The sequence below is a fragment of the Cinclus cinclus genome, chromosome 24 (genome assembly GCF_963662255.1).
Source record: "Cinclus cinclus chromosome 24, bCinCin1.1, whole genome shotgun sequence".
In the NCBI taxonomy this organism is placed as follows: Eukaryota; Metazoa; Chordata; class Aves; order Passeriformes; family Cinclidae; genus Cinclus; species Cinclus cinclus.
In genome coordinates, this window is record NC_085069.1 from 3,328,176 (window position 1) to 3,347,506 (window position 19,331).

The window sequence follows — 19,331 nt, forward strand, 5'->3', positions numbered from 1 at the left end:
CTCATGGTGTTGGAAATGATAGAACTTTACAAATACCTTTTCTAATTCATTCTTTTAATTCAGTTTTCTAATTACTTCTTTTAATTAATCATGAGCCGTGTAATTTTCCACTCTGTCATATGCCACTGTAGCCAACATTTAGCAAGGTTTGCCATAAGCTGCTCTAGTGGGAACACAGCTTGGGAAAAGCCCTGAAGCTTTACGTTTTGCTAAAACAACTGTAATTAACCTTGATATTCATCAATGATCTCAGACCTGGAAGAGGCATTGTATGGCTGAATATGGACTCAAGGAATGTAGAATTTCTGAACCACATGGACACTGGGCAGAACCCAGAGATAAAGAGGGAACTAACAAAGGTAATTCAGCAATTGTGCTGGAATGCCACTGTTCTCATTTCAGACAGGGTAGAGTTAATTTCTTTATTTCGGTAGCTCTTACAGTGCTGTGTTCTGGATTTGCAATGAGAATGGTGTTGATAATACGCTGAAGTTTGGGGTTTTGCTCAGTCACGTTTGTCCTGAGTCAGGGACATTTTGTTTTCTCATCTTCTGCTCTGCCTGTGAGGAGGCTCACAAAAGAAACTGGCAGAGAGCACAGCTGGGACAGGTGACCTGAACTGCCCAGAGGGACATCCACACCACACAGCATCATGCCTGGAATATAAAGTGGGAGGAGTTGCCCAGAAGGGCACTCTAAGAAAGGAATGTGTGCTTCCTGACACTAAAAGTAGCATTAGAGAGCTTAATTTATCCTGATGTTTTCAGTAACAGTGGTGACATGATAGTTTGGTCAAGCTGGTCTCAGCATTCTTTAGCACTACAAACAGGAGGCCCTCCTTGCTCAAGCCATTCCTGCTAAGGTGTAGACAGGACACAGCTGGAGCTGCTGTATCCCTGCTCAGGCAGAGCATCCTGCCCCAGCTGGCACAGCTCCCTGAGCACTGTGACACTCACAGTCCATCACTTCACTCTGGAAAAGCCCCACTCTTCAACAGGACAGATGTCTAACCCCCCCTCCCCTTCTCAGAATGTGGCTGGAGATTCCTCCTTTGAGTGGGGACACCCAGCAAGATTTCACCTTGAGACTGAGAAAAAGAGACATTGGCAAGGGTAATATCAGTCTGTACTTAACATTTATTTTTCTAGCTTTAATTAAAAAATTGCTTCAATATTGCTTTCAACTACTGACCTATATTAGCAGCAAAAACTATCTACACTGTGGAATGAAGAATTCTAATTAAAGCCTATTACTCTATTCACAAGCATAATCGCCCATATAAACCAACAGTTTCTTCATCTTTGAGAAGAAAACAAAGACACCTGTGATAAAAACCTCAGTGCTAATCTTCCCTTCTGCTTCAGCCAGGGCCAAAATCTGACTGCAGCACTCCCAGAGTGCCCCGAGCTCTTCTCAGACGTGCCCCTCTAGGCCATGGGCACCCTCCTCTTCCTCGCCGAAGGGCGCTGGGCTGCGTGCTGCACAAACCGGCTGTGGAGATCATAGCCCAGCTCTGGGGATCTCCTCCGCTCCCTCAGCCTCGCTCGGGATTGCTCCTGAGCAGCCCTGAGCACAGGAGCCTGCTTGAAGCTGGTGTTGGAGGGCCCTGAAGCTGCGTTATCCCCTGGGGCTCTGTCACAACGGGAAGAACTTGTTCTCCTCCTCTTCCTCTTGCTCACAGAGGGCTGCTGGTCGTCTGTGCACTGCACAAAGCGGCCGTGCAGGTCAGAGCCCCGCCGTGGGGATCTCCTCTGCTCTCTGCACCTCGCTCGGGTTTGCCTCCGAGCAGCCCTGAGCTTGGGAGCCTGCTTCAAGTGGGAGCTGGGGGGCCCTGGAGTTGCTCTATCCACAGGGGTTTGATCACAACACGGGGAATGTGTTGTCAGCCTCCTCCTCTTCCTCGCTGAGGGCTCGTAGTCTGTGTGCTGCACAGAGGGGCTGCAGAGGTTGTAGCTGCCCTGCACGGATCTGCTCATGTCCCTCCGCCTCAGCAGGACCTGCTCCTGAGCAACCCCGGGGCCAGGAGCACACTGCAAGCTCCTGTTGGAAGGTCCTGAAGCTTCCCACTGAGGAAGGAAGGAAGGGGCATACGGTGGTGCCAGTGAGGAAGAAGCCCTTTCTCCAATTTTCAGATCAGAACATCTGGAGAAAAGAAAAGAAAAGAATGATCTCAGTTTGGGGCTGTTTTGCAGCCCTCTCTGGGATTCGCTCATTTCCTTGGAGAGGTTTCTATGACAGAGAGAAGATTTAACCAAGGCCACTAATGGAAATTTTAGCTAGAGTCATCTCACCAAGTCTACTCCTATCTCAGACAAAACTCATCTTTATACCTTCTAGACCCTCATGTGAATTTCACAAATTCACACGCTTGCTTGGGTTGGAAGGGATCTTAATGCTCATTTTGTGCCACCCCGCTGTCATGGACAGGAATACCTCACAATAGACAAGGCCCCTCCAAGCCCTGTCCAACTTGGCCTTGAAAACCTCCAAGGATGGGGCACCCACAGCTTCTTTGGGCAGCCTGTTCCATGCTCTCACCACCCTTCCACTCAAGCATTTCTTCCTAATATCTCATGGAAACCTGCCATAATGGGTCAGCTGAAAACTGATACCCTTCATCCTGTCCAACCCTTCCTGATAAAGGCTCCCTCCCCATCTTTCCTGGCAGGTCCCTTTAAGTTCCCTCACTCTTTTCTACAAAAGTCTAGCATCACAGAGCAGGCAAGTAGCAGGCTACATCAGGGCAGCAGCCTGAAGGACAGACTTGGGGCAGCACAGGTTCCACAGCACTGAATGAAGCTGGTAGTAATTGCCTTTGGTGAGAAATCTCTGCATTCTCTGCACTATAAGAAGCAAACCAATAAACAGGGAAAAGGACACATCTTCTGAACGTATCTGAATGCTGCTTATTACCTGGCATAAAACAGCAGGTAGGCTTGCTGCCTGAGAGCTGTGTCAAGGCAACAAAGCTCCACAGACTCATCATCCATCAGGTACCACAGCCCATTGCTGGCCTGTGGAAAAAAAAAGGACAAAGATCTCTGCATGGTTTCTCACTAAAAACACAGGCAGAAAACTACCTAACAAAGAGTATGTCAAAACAAATCCAGTCCAGCCCCTCAAGACATCTCCTGCCCCAAAACCTTGGCTGTCAGTAACACCGACAGCAAAGTTTCTCTTCCCCACACACATTTTCCCCATTGGCAAGGAAAGAAAAAAGGAAGGAAGGACATTGCTGACTACCTTTGTGTAGCAGAAATAGTGTCCTGTATGACAGCTGACCCCACTGTGCACCAGGACAGCATACAAGGAGTAACGAAGGGGTTCTCCCTCTGCCTGGGACATGTACGGGCGAAGATCCAGGTACTCGGGGTACTTCACAACCTGCACAGACACCAGCAGGGCTCAGAAGTGACCCTGACCTATGACACAGAATAGCCTGCCACATCCAGGGGCCAGAGGTGTGTAAATACATCTTTGGGGCTCACAAGCAGCTGGTTTTCCATAAAGCACACCATCACAAAGGTGTAATGCTTTGAGTGGCAGGAAACTGTTCTTGGCCAAAGCAGCTCTGCTGGAGAAGAGCGCTTGCCTGTCTTCCCAAGGGAATTCTCTCCCCAGAAGGGAACATGACGAACCCAAGACCAGTGCCTTGGCACAAGCTCAGGGAAATCTGCTCCAGGAAGAGAAAGCTGCACACCGGCTGTGTACAAACCTTGCTGATCTTCCTACCGGTGAAACAGTCAAACCTTTTTAGACACACCGTGAGAACCTTGGGTGCGCAATGGACTGTGAACTTCTTGAAGGCAGCAACATTCTTCTTACACCTTGAAACCAAGCACAGAACCCAGTGCTGAAATGCACCCAATCCTCCCCCAGGGTGGCCAGGCAACCTGTCCTGTCTCACACAGCTTTTGCTATTCTAAGGCTATTCCCTGCTCTATTTTAAAGAAGCTGCATCTCCTCTGTGTGCAGCAAAGCTCCATGAGGCGATGACTTCTGCTCAATGACATGCAACTCCCTCACACAGGATCTCCTGGTAATATGTGCTCAGTAATCATCTTACGTGTTACATTTGTAGCAGTTTTCACCATCCAGGTGCTCGGGTCTCACAAAGTCCTCCAGAGCTGCAGTGAGGGTCGAGGCTGTCTGCAAGAGTGACAAATGAGCACACTGAGCTGCAGGAAATTGCCTCACCCAAACAACTCCCACGAGCTGACAAGCAAACCCCTGCAGCTGATGCTGGAGAGACCCACCATGAAGCTGTCCAGAAGGAGACAGAAAGAGAGTGGGATGCTGAACATCTCCCTGTGTCCCAGAGGCTCCCGGAGCCATCAAGAGCTCCCTCCCCGTACCACCACACCACTCACATCAACTCATGACACTATGCAGGGGCATCAGTGGTGCAAACAACCCAACCCATCGGCCTGGGAGCCAGACAAGTGTTAGGGGAGGGCAAAGCAAAGGAGGATGAGGATATATTGTGGTTGCAGAGAGGATAATGCTGCTCGACCAGCTTAAAGACAGCACCTACAGAGAGACCAGTGCCATGGCCTCTGCAGGAGGACACCATCCATTCCCCTTCCCACCCACCACCAAGATCTCTTGTGCTCACAGCACACATTTTTAAGACAAATATGCTGACTCTGGAAAGCTGCAAGGGCCTTGGCATGTCTTGAAGCACAACTGCAAAAGCTTCTTACTCTGATATCCAAAGGGATATCCAGGAAGGCCTCGTAGGAGTCAGAAACGGCTTTGCAGCTGACGCAGGTGACTGGAAGGAAAAATCCAAATGCTCAGCAATGGGAAGCTGACTGACACTGCCCATTTACACACTGTACCTGACCGACCAGACCAACTGTCAGGCACAGGCAGACAGAAGGACACAGGCAATGTCAAAGCGAGTAAGGGTTGAGGAAACATACCTCTGGATCTCAGAAAGCCTCCAAAGATTTGAGAGACAATGGTAGTGGATTGAGATGAGAGGTCCAAGCTGGAAACAAGTGGGAAGACAGAGCATTATCTCCGGCAAGAGTTTTGCTTGGCCTGAAAGCCCAGGGTTTAGGTCTCCCTTGATGGGAGCACACCAAGCAGTGCAAAGGGCTCAGAACTTTGTGAGGGTGATTTGCTTGTGCTTACTCGCTGCTTTCACTCAGACAAGCTGTCTGCATGGCATTGACAGTACAGCACAAGAAGTCATGGGCATCTTCCTCCCTGCCGGGCTCCAAATGTTCTCCTATGCCTAAGAAAGAAGGTTTCAGTTCTCTCATAGAAGGAGGGAAGGAAACCTGTTCAAGCACCTGGTACGACTTACGTTTGAAAACCTTGAGGACAGCCAAAGGCAGGATGGCACTGACAGGGGAACGCAGGACCTTGTTCACGTGTGCTTCCATGATGCACATCATGCAGAAACCCTGCTGGTGACCTGAAGAGGGACACAGGGAAGCTCCTTAGGTTAGCAAAACATCCACAGCAGTGGGATACTCCTCCTCTTGCACTGCCACTCCAGTCCAATACTCCACTCCTCCCAAAGTCCCAATGGTCCCAGGGCATTTTAGTGTGCAGAAAATCTTCAGAGAGGGATGGTAAACCAAGAGCTTTCTGTGCAATAAGCACAGAGGGTTTAACTTGCAGGAATAAAGACTGCCAGGGAGAAAGAGGTGTTTTCATTAAGGGTAAGGCAGCAGGCTAGGACAAGTGGGTTCTAGGCTCCAGTGTTCAAAGAGTACAGACTCATGGGGCTGACAAAGGGCTGCTGTTGTCTGAAAACAAATTTTACATTCTGGGAATCTGGGACTTGATGAAGAGATTTTCAGGAGATGCTCCTAAAAGCACTCACAGGCCTGGCTGTGCTCTTGGGACAGCAGGTAGTTGGCCAGTGGGGGGGTGTAGGTCAGGCACTGCAGGACAGCGTTGAGGAAGCACGTGTTGCCCACATTGAAGAGCCCTGCTCCAGCACTCTGTCTCTGCTGCCAGACCATGCAAATCTTCTCTGGTGGGAAGAGGATCCTTTTTGGAGGAGCTATTCCCTCGGCGATGACTGCAGAGAAATTCCATTTGGAAAGAGATGAGGCGAGGAAAGAAAGCATATTTAAACTTTGAGCTTTCTACACAAGCTGTCAGGACAACCAGCTCAAACCTTCAACTCAGTATCAGGGGAAGCCTAGCACTGCCATTGAAATTTCCTGATTTGGAAAAGTCTGTTCCCCTGCTTACTTTGCCAAGAGTCCAACAAGCCCCAGCTCTGATTTCTGGGCCTCAGGGTACCTTGCCTTCTCACCAGAGCTCTAGACTGGATTATCAGGTCAAGCTTTCCCTGATTCTAACTGACTGGAACTTCTTGAAAACAAGCAAGTACTGAGCACAAAAGGCAGCTCAAGGACCTGTCAGACCTCCCTATGAGCAATGATGTTTCAAAGTCTTCTTCACCGTGACAAAAGGTGTTTTCCTGGGACTAAACAACCTGGGTCAGTCTGGCTATTCTCAGCAAACATCCCAGACTTCACTCTAGCTTGTGAGCACATCCTTCTGGGATCTGAGCACCAGTCATGTCAGCTGTCTGTGGGGAGTCACAAAGTCCAAAGCTGCCAGTGAAGCTGGTACTCACAGGAATTGTTCCCTGTTGTGGCCATCGTCCCTCTCAGGAGCAGCGGGCAAAGCTCTGGATGACCAAGGACGTGCTCCAGGAAGGGATCAGCATCAATCCCCTCACCTGATTGCAAAGAAATGACTACATCTCACCAAAGGAATAAAAACTCCAAAGAAATACAACGTATGGAAAGAACAGCATTTGCCATCAAGAGTTTCAGTGGTGCTTGAGCCAGCTGCTGAACTGCAGGCTCACAGCTTTGTGATCAGTGACAGAGCCCCAGGAGCTTCAAAGGTCCTTCTGAAGTGCTCCAGTGCATGTTACCTTCTCTGAGGAGGCCCTGCTGCTGTCACAGCATCAACAGCAGAGCTCTCTGGCTTTTCCCTCCTCTGCAGGAGTGACCAGCTTTCAGCCACTAACTTAACTACAGCCTTTGCTGCTCTCCTTCTGTCCCACTCCTTCCTGCAGTATCCAAGGTGGGCTTTTTGCCACTCTGGGCTCAGCCCAGCCCCTCAGACTGCACTCACCCCTTACTTACCTATCCTAGGCTATAGTAAAGAAAAGAGAATCAGCAAAGAAGAACTCTAGCCTAGCCTGTATGTGGACAGCCTACGAAGGGGCAACAGCTCAGCCTTCAGCTAGGAAGGCATAAGCAGCCTAGACTTTTCTCTCCTTCCTCTATGATCTATCCCAAGAGTCAAGTCATAATTACCTGTGAGAGGACAAAAGCTGAAGGGGACAGTAAACAATAAATCTGCTTGAAAGGCAGAGAGGTGCGTAGCACGGGAATAAGCTGAGCTATCCTGAAGACCTGCTGACACGTTAGCCTGCTCTCAGGATACTGAGCCCTGGGCAGGTGAGTCACAATCACTGGAGAGGTGCCACATCGCTGCCCCTCAGTGACATGGGGGCACACAGGGATGGATCCCCTTGAGGTCACAGAAGCACATGGCTCCTGGGCCCTGGAACCACATGGCTCCTCTCCCAGGTGGCAGTCACTGGGACTCCCCCTGTCCTCTGATGCACAGGGGTTCACTGGCTGGCAGGGCCTCCCCTGAGTGAAGGATCAGTGAACTCCTTCCCCAGAGCACAGAGCCCAGTGAGCAGAGCCCTGCCCAGAGCTGTCACAAGCCAGGTCACACTTGTGTCTGGCCCTCAGGCTGCCGGGCATTTCTGTTCCACTCCACTCTGTTCTTCCACTGGCCTGTGCCTGTGAGACTCCTGTGCAAGGCACCCAAGCTCTCAGAGGGTCCTTTCCAGTGAGTTTGGTGTGCCCCCAAGGTGCACCCACAGGCTGACCCTGGGCTGGCCCCACCAAAGGGACCCCCAGAGGCTGCACTGGGTGAGCCTTGGCTGCCAGGGCCCCAGCCTCTCCTGGGCAGCTCTTCAGCAGCTTCACATTCACTCCTTCCTCCAGGCTGCCTTGGATCCGACACAGCTTTAGCCACATTCCCACTCAGGATGGCTGGAGGCACTTTTGTTCCTGCTGCATTTGACCAACAAGCTTTTGGGCCTTGCGGCAGGCAGTTGCTGTTCCTCGGGCTCCAAAGAGGCAGCTGGTTGCTATTCACCCCTGATGCCTCAGGATTGTAGCTTTTGTATTTTTCATAGATTTGCAATCCTGCCATTCTTATGCGTGTGACTCCAAACTCCATGCACAGTGTGAGCTGCTGCTTCCCCATTCTGCTCAGACACAGCAATTCCTGCCCAGGCCTGGCAATCAAGGACCCCTCACTGCCTCAGGCCCCAGGAAATGGAAACAAAAGTGAGTTGGGGGTGAACAAACTGAAGGTAAATGACTTCATTACCTGAAGCTGTCATTGGAAATAAACCTCCAATAGGCAAATGGACCAAACTTAGAAAAGGATGAGAACCCGTGACCCACGGTCCATTTTGGAGTGTAGCCCCTGGGAGGCTTTGTCTGCCTGAAATGTTCCTGAAGGCCCTTCAATAAATATTGATATTGATATTGATATTGATATTGATATTGATATTGATATTGATATTGATATTGATATTGATACTGATGTATGGAATTTATTTATTCAGTAGATATATCTGCTTTTGATTCCCTTGGCTTTGTGTGGCCTGTGCTTTTAGGAAGCCCATGGAGGCATCAGCTGCAGTGTCAGGGAATGAGTGGCTGCTGCAGGCTCCCGGTTGTTTGGCCATTGCTCAGGTGACAGCACAGCTGGTGCAGGTGAGGAGCAGGGTGGAGGCTCCTGGCGGGCCCCGAGCCAGGGCTGGGGCACGGGGCGGATCTGTGCTGCTCTGCCGGGTGTGAGCACAGCAGAGAGGGGGAGCAGGGAGGCGGGAGCTGCCGAGGGCTGGAGAAGCGCAGCTGAGTGCCGGGCTCAGGCGGACACAGGGGCCCGGCTGGGAGGTGCTGAGGAGCAGGGCACGGCAGTGCTGGCAAACAGAACCGTACCGAGGGGCTTGAGAAGGCTGGCACAAAGCAGGGTGTGAACAGCCCCGGGCTGGGTGGCTGCAGAGCCTGAGGCAGACAAAAGCATTGGGACCTTCCGCTGAGAAAGGAGAGCTGCAGCAGTGGGAGACAGAGGAGAAAGCCCAAGGAATGCAAGGAAGTGATGTCAAAAAAGAGCTAGTTAGACAGACAGAGAGAAAGGACAGAGGAAGATGGAAAGAAAGACAAAGAGCAGAGAGGGCACTGGCTGGGGAAAGAATAAAACCTGATTCAGACAAAATCTGAAATGGCAATTATTGGTTTGGAGAATTTAGCATGGTTTACTGTACTATTTTAAAATGAGAGCTCAGTGTCTAGCATATCCCTTGTAAAGATGTAGTACGTATTAGAAATACCTAGATGTAAAACTTTCTATCTAGAAAAACTAATTTTTCACCGTATTATGTCCAGACCTTCCGTGCAAAACAAAAGACTTACTCAGATTTAAGAACTACAGTCTTTTCTGCCTTTTTGTTTTTGTGTTTTATTTTATTTTGGCTTCTTTCCAATTTCCTGCCAATCTACAGTTAAAATCTTTCTGGAGCACCAAGGGCATGAGAATCACAAAATTACACGGGCTGGCTATTCTAGTGACAGCAGGAATCACTGGTGTAATCTGCTGGGTGTTTAACCTATGACAATTATTCCCAAGTAGCATATACTTCTATTGCCAGATGGAGTCAGGTTTCTTCCAGCTGTACTTATGCAGATACAATGTAAGCATTTACAGAAAGCTAAATTCAAAATCCCCTTTTCCATTCAAAAGATGAAAATAAGCAAGGTGTGGACACTTTTAACCTCTTCCGTGATATTCTGAAAGGATGATTAATTGTCTCTGGATATTCCTGTGAGCCCAAGCGTGTGTTTTCATGTTTCCGTCCCGCACCTCTGTGCTCCAGACCAGCACAAGGATCCTGGCACAGAGCTGGAACTCTGCACTGGATTTAGTTGTGTTTATTCTGCACCATGGTTGGTTTGATTCTCCCCTGGCTCTCCTGTCTGTCACAGTAAGGCTTTCCCGTTCAGTGCTCTGGAGCCTGAAATCAGATCAGGTGGGGTTAATTCAGAGTTTTCTGGAACAATACTGAAGATCTGTTCCAATTGGAGGAATTAGGACAAGTTTTTCACCTGTACACTTTCTCTCAAAGTGAGCACCTTGCTTCAAGAGGCAACTGCACAGTCAGATTTCTAGCATCAGCTGAGACCAAGCTCTGCTGTAAAGCAGACTCATTTTGTTCCGTGCAAGTAGTCTTGGGCAAATGAAATCATTCACAGAGCCTCAGGGTTCATAGATCTTCAGGTAACTTGAGGGCTAAACACCTCTCTTGAAACAGCTGAGATTTGCAAATCCTCGTCACCATACTGATCCCACAAATGTGAGTTCTCTGAGCTTTGTTTTACAGTTTCAGTCAGAAAGGAAGTGAAGGAGAGGTTGATTTTTGTTTTTATCATTGACTCTCTGCTTTCTCATCCTGTCCAAGGTACCACCACCCTTTCTTCCCCAGCAGAGACCAGGAACACGCAGCTTCCCCTGGAGGGGACTCAGTCCTGTAAGTTCTTCTGCATGCCTGCTATTCCAGGCCATGAGGACAGCACTCATCTGCAAAGACTCCTTCTGAAGCACAAGATCCCTGCCCTAGAAGTGCTAATTTCCATTTTGATAGAAACCATCCTTCAGGCTCAGATTCCAGACACTTAAGATGGGCAAGTGTGAATCCATGGATGCAGCTCCCCCAAAATCAAGCCATGAAGAGGCAGCTGAATCCCACCTGGTTTGGACACCTAGAGCTGGGCTCTCTGTTCAAGGAACTCATCCAGCCTTCCTCTGGATTCATTAAAACATGGGGGCCCTTTGGCACATTGTCTACTCCCTCTGATTTAGTGTTGTCCACAAACTTGAGAACTCACAAATTTTGCATAATCAGTCAGGAAAGAATTGGACCTGGTGGTTTAACAGACTGAAACTTCCCAGGTTTTTAATACCTACTTTCATTTAAGTGAACCATATTTTACCTTTGTTTTTTTGTTTGGTTGGGTGGTTTTTCGTTTTTTTGTTGTTTTTTTTTTTTTTAAAGAATTACACTTTTCTTATCCCCACTGCTTTTTTTACTTGGGTTTCCCCTCTTCATCACTTCTTTCATAATACACACAGTTGTGCAATTCTCTAGGAATGCTGCTGTAAGGAGTCTAGCATATATGACTAGGGGAGAAACTTTAATGCCAATAAAGCAATATGACAAAAAACAATGCATTCTTTTTGTAATGCATTTGAAATTTAAAAAATTAAAAGTATGAGACAGCATTTTCTGTTATAATAAATTTTTTGGTCCAAAATAAGATGTGATTAAAATCAAAGATGTCAAGCTTCTGCAAAGAATATTATACCTTATAATTTTTTTGTGGATTTACAAACGCTCAAGATAAAAATTCATATGACATCCAATTAAGAACCCTGTACTGTTGGGGGTTGTTTCTTTCCCTTTTCCCTCTGTGGAATTTTCCCCATTGTCATGCTAAGATACCTGTTGACTGGGCCCTGGTGACAAGGGGGAGGAGAGAGAGAAGAGGGAAACCCCGCGAGATTGAAACATCCAGAAGAGGAAGCGGAAGGCTGGGCCTGGGTCCCATTTCCCCCTTGGAGTTGGGACGAGAAGGACGATCGCCGCCTGTGTTGCATTCCTGCCATGCCATCGCCGGGAGCCATCCTCACTGCTGTGGGACCCTGCCCTGCTGCCTTCTCGCTGGAACCTGCCACCTTCCAGCACTCTGCTGAGCCCCAGGACCCACACCGTGAGCGGAGAGCTCTCTCCATCTCTCTCTGTCTCTCCCTGGGACAGCTCTGCCATCACCCCCAGCCCTCCTGCAGCTCTGCGGGACCTGCCCGCCCCCAGCACCGGGAACTGCAGCTCAGGGAAAAGGTGCCTGCAGCCAAAAAACACTGGGACTGAGTTACTGTTCTGTTTGTGGCTAATTCCATAGCTGCTGTTGTTCTTGTTTGTCTTGCTAGTTATACTAGTACAGAACTGTTATTCCTACCCCCATATCTTTGCCTGAGAGCTCCCTTAATTTCAAAATCCTAATAATCGGAAGGAAGGAAGGAAGGAAGGAAGGAAGGAAGGAAGGAAGGAAGGAAGGAAGGAAGGATCACATTTTTCAGTCCAAAGGGAAGCTTCTGCTTTCCTTAGCAAACAGCTGTCTTTCAAACCAGGACATGTACTTTCATGATATTTATATTTACAGTTATTTCCAGGAATGAAGGATTAATTTAAGGAGTAATTCATGTACTTATCTTTCCAATATCATTTAAGCTTTGAGCATTTAATACAAAGAATTGTATTAATAGTTACAGAGCATTACAGGGGTTAAGTACTTCAAAGGCCTACACTTGGTCTAACATGTTTAAAACAATGACTCTAAAATTGAAGAAATATCTTTGAGGCAGTGGGGCAGGAATGCAATTTTGCACACCTCTTTTTTTTTTTTTTTTTTTTTTTTTGCCCCAGTAACAATCTCAGAATTAAAATCAGTACTCAATAATATCTTGGGCTCCACATTGTTGCCTGAACTATGTCCTCTCCTTTCCCCCAACAGATTTACTAAACATTTTCAGGAAATAAATGCAAACAGGTGAAAACTAATTCTTTTCAGTTCTTTCAGTAAAGTCAGGCTCTTGAATATTAATCTTTGGTTCAAAAATTCAGAAGTATGTAAAGCACAATTTTCAAGCTTTTGAAAAATAGCAAGGAAAAGAAAAGGAAAAAAATAAGTTTATTGAAGAATTTCTTAAGTATGTGGAAAAAATTCCCTTCCAAAATGTTAACATAGCTTCTAACACTCCCTCTTAGAGCTAAAAATCTCCACTCTTCTCCCTCCTTCCTTCCCAATAGCTGAAGTAGATCTGGAAATCGATTTTCCTGAACAAGAATTTAGAGTGAAAAATTCCACCACAAACACCTGGAACAACCCAAATCTTCTATTTCATTTCCACACTAACTTAGGTTTGCTCCATTTTTTCCTTCAGGGCTCCTTTCACCTCCTTATTCCTCAAACTGCAAATGATGGGATTCAATAAAGGAGTCACCAGAGAATAAGAAAGGGAGAGGAATTTATCCACAGATGCACAGTAGCTGTATTTTGGCCGCAGGTACATGGAGCCTGCAGTGCCATAAAAAACAGTCACAACCAGGAGCTGTGAGGAGCAAGTGGAAAACGCCTTCTCCTGGCTCTCAGCTGATGCCATGTGAAGAATTGTGGAAACGATAGGAATACAGGAATAAATGACCAGTGAGAAAGGACTCAGAATAGCAAAGACAGCCACCACAATGACCTGGATTTCACTTGGGAGAGTGTTGCCACAGAGCACGTCCAGGAGAGGCTGAATCTCACAGAAGAAGTGGTCAATGGCACAACCACACAAGGGTGAGCTGAAGGTGATGAGGGTGTGAACTAAGCCCACAGCAGTTCCACAGATGTAAGCTCCAACAACCAGGCTTCTGCAGACCCTGCTGCTCATGATAATTGTGAAATGCAAGGGGGAGCAAACTGCAAAATAACCATCAAGGGACATGGCGGCCAAGAGAAAACACTCAGCAACTCCAAAGAAAAGGATGGAAAATATTTGCATTGCACATCTTGTCTTGGAAATACTCACTGTTCCCACCATCAGGTTCTCGAGAATACTTGGGATAATGACAGACAAATAGCAGATATCCCAACAGGACAGCTGAGTGAGGAAGAAATACATCGGGGTGTGAAGGCGATTATCACTGTTTGTTATCAAAGCTATCACTGTGTTCGCCATCAAGGTGAGAATATGAAGAGATAATAAAACTACAAAGAGCAAAGGGTGTAAAGGAGAGGTTCCAGAAAACCCCAGGAGTCTGAATTCACTCAATCCACTGAGGTTCCCAAGGATCATCCTTCTCTGGTGCCTTGCAGAGCTCTCCTCGTTTTAGTGTCCAGCAGCCGATGAAGCTGCAAACAGCCGGGCAAATCTGCAGTCAGAATACAACTGCCTGCTTGAACAGACAGAAGGAGGACTAGAAGTTAGATACTACTCAGATTTTGAGAAGATCTTCTGAAAAGATTATAAAAGCTTCTATAGAAAATGAGGCAGTCTTATGCGTTTTGTTTCTGTCTATTTTTGACTGATTCTTCTTTCATAGCATTGCCTTCAAAGGCTGTATATTCACCACTCTCTTCAAACGCTCAGCTACCACTTTTACTCTGTAGAAAAAGAAAACTTGTTGTGGCAGAGATCTTTTCATGGACTAATCAGTTCAAGTCTCAAAAATCATCAGTTGCACCATTTGAATATAACAAAGGTAGTTTCTCCTGTTGTGGAGTGTGGTAGAAGAAGAGAGAGGATAGGAAAAAACCCCTGAATGTTGAGGTCTCCAGGAAAGCTTTCAACTCTGAGCACTCTGCAGTGAAGCAGAAGAGAGGTTTGTCCACAGCTCTTTATACTACATCTATATAAAGTCCACTGAGACTGGCTAGTGCTGATTGGAGCAATAAGGAATAGTTGTTAAGAGGTTGGATAAATATGATGCACGTGTATGAGCTGACTCACAGCCACCTCTAGTTTTACAGAACTTGCAAATGATTTCTATATAAACCCAGATATCCCACAGAAATATCAAGATCTGGTTTTACTTTGCAGTAATTACTATTACTTCATAATGCAGCCAGATTAATGACAGAGTTGCCACACAGGCTTACCATACTTATGCTTTCTCAGCAAAATTTGAAGGTGAAACAAAGATGCAGCCCACATTCACTTGGGGATAAGGGACAAAAGATTCACTCATTGCCAATCTTGATTTTTATTTCCCTGTTGATGTCCAGATCATTACAACTAAAAATTAGTTTACCTTGATCTATTTCCTGGCATACCTCATCGCTCGCAGATTTGAAGGACCCTTTTTAGGGGATCATGAAGAAGTATGCAGGCTATAGGTTTTGCTAAGGCACTGCTAATCCTCCTTGGCTTTATGATCCTCTGCTGCCAGATACTTCCCCTGCTTCTGCTACTGTGTACTACAGCCTGCTGAAACATGCCCACTTTAAACCATTTGGGTGTCTGTACCCATATTTCCTTTCTGGGTCACACCATCAGTGACTCTGCCGTAGAGGAACCCAAGACAAAGGAGTGTGTATTGATGCAGTCCTCACATATACTTTGGGATAAAGTTGCACCAAAAAGATCATTCTTGCCCACAAATTAACATGTAGGTTCCCCTACTCCTTCTTCCTTAAGTTTGTCATTAATCAGAAAGATTAAAAGAACACCACCAACAACAATAATCCCCATCCAACCAACCAACCAAAAATCACCCACTTTCTTTGCCACATCTGCTGCAGCAAACAAGGATTTAGCATTCCAATTATTTCTTTGGCTAAGATTTATTTGACAGATGTGCCCACCAAGCAGTCAGACCATCTTTCACAGCACAGACCAACTCACTCAATGTTATCCACTACCAGCAGATATTCCCATTGTGCTTGGGAGAAGGCTCAATAAGCAAGGCCAGGCATGGCTGTTGGTCTTCATTTAATTTTATGAAATCCTAGTCCAATTTAGTGATGGAAGGTGATACTGCTCCCTGCAGCCCTCCCTTTACCAGTGTTTTTACTAATACTTCTCCCAACTTCCATGGTGGCAAAAAGAAAATCCCTTTCCCCTTCCACCATGTAATAGAATCATCAGATCATCGAATATCTCACGTGGGAAGGGACCCATAATGCTCATCCAGTCCAACTCCCTGCTCCTTGCAAAAGTTATCAGTGAGTGGAGAACAGACCCACTCCAGACAAAGTTTGCTACAGAAGCCCTCCTGTCAAGTCAGCAGGTACAGGAAGGACACTTTTGTTTTCTAAACTCCTCAGAGAGAAGTCTGCATGCAGCTGGGTCCTAGCCCAGCCCCAGACTCTTCAACAGTTTCTATGCAAAGGGTTACAGAGGTGTACTTGAGCCTGTATACAACTGTGCCCCGTGGGATTAAAGACGGCAAACCAAATCTATTGATATAAATAAAATTAAGAATTCATTTAAATTGATTGCAATCATTAAGCAAAATAACTTGATCACAAGTATTTGTCACATAGCATCGGCAGCCTTACTAACATAACTAACATAGTGGAACTATCATAGTAACACACCCTAACTAACTACTAGTGTTACAGTATAGTGCACTATCTTGGAAGCAACAGAGAAGCAATTCTATGAAATCAGGCACAACAATTACGTAGAGATTGATGTCACTCATCCAACAACCATGAGCAAACCTATTTTGCTCAGCCATGAGAAGTGACCTTCAGGGCTTTCCCTGCTCAAGGGAGGGATATTCACACACCTTAGGGAGGTATGCTAGAAATCCTTGTCATGCAAAAGTGGGACTGCCCTTCTATAGCATAACCTGACTGGCTGCCTCTGATACATTTTTACATTAGGTTTTGGCAGGTCTATTCAACAAAATAGGCTTTGCTGCTGAAGAAGGTACTAGCACCACTTTGGTTTCTCCCATGTGACCCGTCTGACTCTCACTTCCATGTGAAGGCCTGGACATCCTTGCTGCTCCTGCCCTCAGATCAGGGATTCTCTGTTTGCATGTCCTCATGGTGTTGGAAATGATAGAACTTTACAAATACCTTTTCTAATTCATTCTTTTAATTCAGTTTTCTAATTACTTCTTTTAATTAATCATGAGCCGTGTAATTTTCCACTCTGTCATATGCCACTGTAGCCAACATTTAGCAAGGTTTGCCATAAGCTGCTCTAGTGGGAACACAGCTTGGGAAAAGCCCTGAAGCTTTACGTTTTGCTAAAACAACTGTAATTAACCTTGATATGCATCAATGGTCTCAGACCTGGAAGAGGCATTGTATGGCTGAATATGGACTCAAGGAATGTAGAATTTCTGAACCACATGGACACTGGGCAGAACCCAGAGATAAAGAGGGAACTAACAAAGGTAATTCAGCAATTGTGCTGGAATGCCACTGTTCTCATTTCAGACAGGGTAGAGTTAATTTCTTTATTTCGGTAGCTGTTACAGTGCTGTGTTCTGGATTTGCAATGAGAATGGTGTTGATAATACGCTGAAGTTTGGGGTTTTGCTCAGTCACGTTTGTCCTGAGTCAGGGACATTTTGTTTTCTCATCTTCTGCTCTGCCTGTGAGGAGGCTCACAAAAGAAACTGGCAGAGAGCACAGCTGGGACAGGTGACCTGAACTGCCCAGAGGGACATCCACACCACACAGCATCATGCCTGGAATATAAAGTGGGAGGAGTTGCCCAGAAGGGCACTCTAAGAAAGGAATGTGTGCTTCCTGACACTAAAAGTAGCATTAGAGAGCTTAATTTATCCTGATGTTTTCAGTGACAGTGGTGACATGATAGTTTGGTCAAGCTGGTCTCAGCATTCTTTAACACTACAAACAGGAGGCCCTCCTTGCTCAAGCCATTCCTGCTAAGGTGTAGACAGGACACAGCTGGAGCTGCTGTATCCCTGCTCAGGCAGAGCATCCTGCCCCAGCTGGCACAGCTCCCTGAGCACTGTGACACTCACAGTCCATCACTTCACTCTGGAAAAGCCCCACTCTTCAACAGGACAGACGTCTAACCCCCCTCCCCTTCTCAGAATGTGGCTGGAGATTCCTCCTTTGAGTGGGGACACCCAGCAAGATTTCACCTTGAGACTGAGAAAAAGAGACATTGGCAAGGGTAATATCAGTCTGTACTTAACGTTTATTTTTCTAGCTTTAATTAAAAAATTGCATCAATATTGCTTTCAACTACTGACCTATATTAGCAGCAAAAACTATCTACACTGTGGAATGAAGAATTCTAATTAAAGCCTATTACTCTATTCACAAGCATCATCGCCCATATAAGCCAACAGTTTCTTCATCTTTGAGAAGAAAACAAGGACACCTGTGATAAAAAACTCAGTGCTCATCTTCCCTTCTGCTTCAGCCAGGGCCAAAATCTGACTGCAGCACTCCCAGAGTGCCCCGAGCTCTTCTCAGACGTGCCCCTCTAGGCCATGGGCACCCTCCTCTTCCTCGCCGAAGGGCGCTGGGCTGCGTGCTGCACAAACCGGCTGTGGAGATCATAGCCCAGCTCTGGGGATCTCCTCCGCTCCCTCAGCCTCGCTCGGGATTGCTCCTGAGCAGCCCTGAGCACAGGAGCCTGCTTGAAGCTGGTGTTGGAGGGCCCTGAAGCTGCGTTATCCCCTGGGGCTCTGTCACAACGGGAAGAACTTGTTCTCCTCCTCTTCCTCTTGCTCAGAGAGGGGTGCTGCTCGTCTGTGCACTGCACAAAGCGGCCGTGCAGGTCAGAGCCCCGCCGTGGGGATCTCCTCTGCTCTCTGCACCTCGCTCGGGTTTGCCTCCGAGCAGCCCTGAGCTTGGGAGCCTGCTTCAAGCAGGAGCTGGGGGGCCCTGGAACTGCTCTATCCACAGGGGTTTGATCACAACACGGGGAATGTGTTGTCAGCCTCCTCCTCTTCCTCGCTGAGGGCTCGTAGTCTTTGTGCTGCACAGAGGGGCTGCAGAGGTTGTAGCTGCCCTGCACGGATCTGCTCATGTCCCTCCGCCTCAGCAGGACCTGCTCCTGAGCAACCCCGGGGCCAGGAGCACACTGCAAGCTCCTGTTGGAAGGTCCTGAAGCTTCACCATCCCTGGCAGTGGCGCTACAACTCGGAGGGCCCGTTCTCCTCCCTGCTGTGTGGTCCCAGTCCGTGCTGACCCCAGAGCAGCTGTGGCCATCCCTGCCCGACAGCGGGGATCTGCTCCGGTCCTGCTTCCTTCCAGTGCCTTCCATGCCCAGGGCCATGTCCTGCAAAGAGAGCTGTGGAGAGTTCCTGCCCTTCTCTCCTGAAAGGACCAGAGTCAGTGGGGATCTCCCAGGAGTTCTGGGGGGGGACATTTCTGAGCCTCCTAAAGGCTCTTCTGGAGGGCTGCCAAGGCCAAAGGGCCAAAGGGGCACAAATGGGATGGAGGCAGCCGGGGTGCTTGGAGAAGAGAGAGCACTGTGGCTGTGAAGAGTGCTGCATGTTGAGAGGGGGAAAAGGAGAAATGCTGAGATGCTAGAAAGAGATCCACTGCTCCTCTAGTGCACTGACCCTCCTCCCCAGAGTTACCTTCGTGCTGCCAGGCAAGCCCTGTGGGCCAACAGGAGCCACCTGCTCGCTGCTGGCTGCCCACTGAGGAAGGAAGGAAGGGGCATACGGTGGTGCCAGTGAGGAAGAAGCCCTTTCTCCAATTTTCAGATCA

At 47.6% G+C, this 19,331-nt stretch overlaps 1 protein-coding gene across 1 annotated transcript in view; it reads right to left on the minus strand.

Annotated features, from left to right (window-relative positions):
• LOC134053467 (olfactory receptor 10C1-like) overlaps window positions 1–19,331 on the minus strand; it is an 84,446-nt gene that overhangs the window by 36,478 nt on the left and 28,637 nt on the right. Inside the window, exon 2 of the mRNA XM_062508480.1 lies at window positions 2,914–3,014. Coding sequence (XP_062364464.1) covers window positions 2,914–3,014 — 101 coding nt within the window. The remainder of the gene's footprint in view (window positions 1–2,913; window positions 3,015–19,331) is intronic.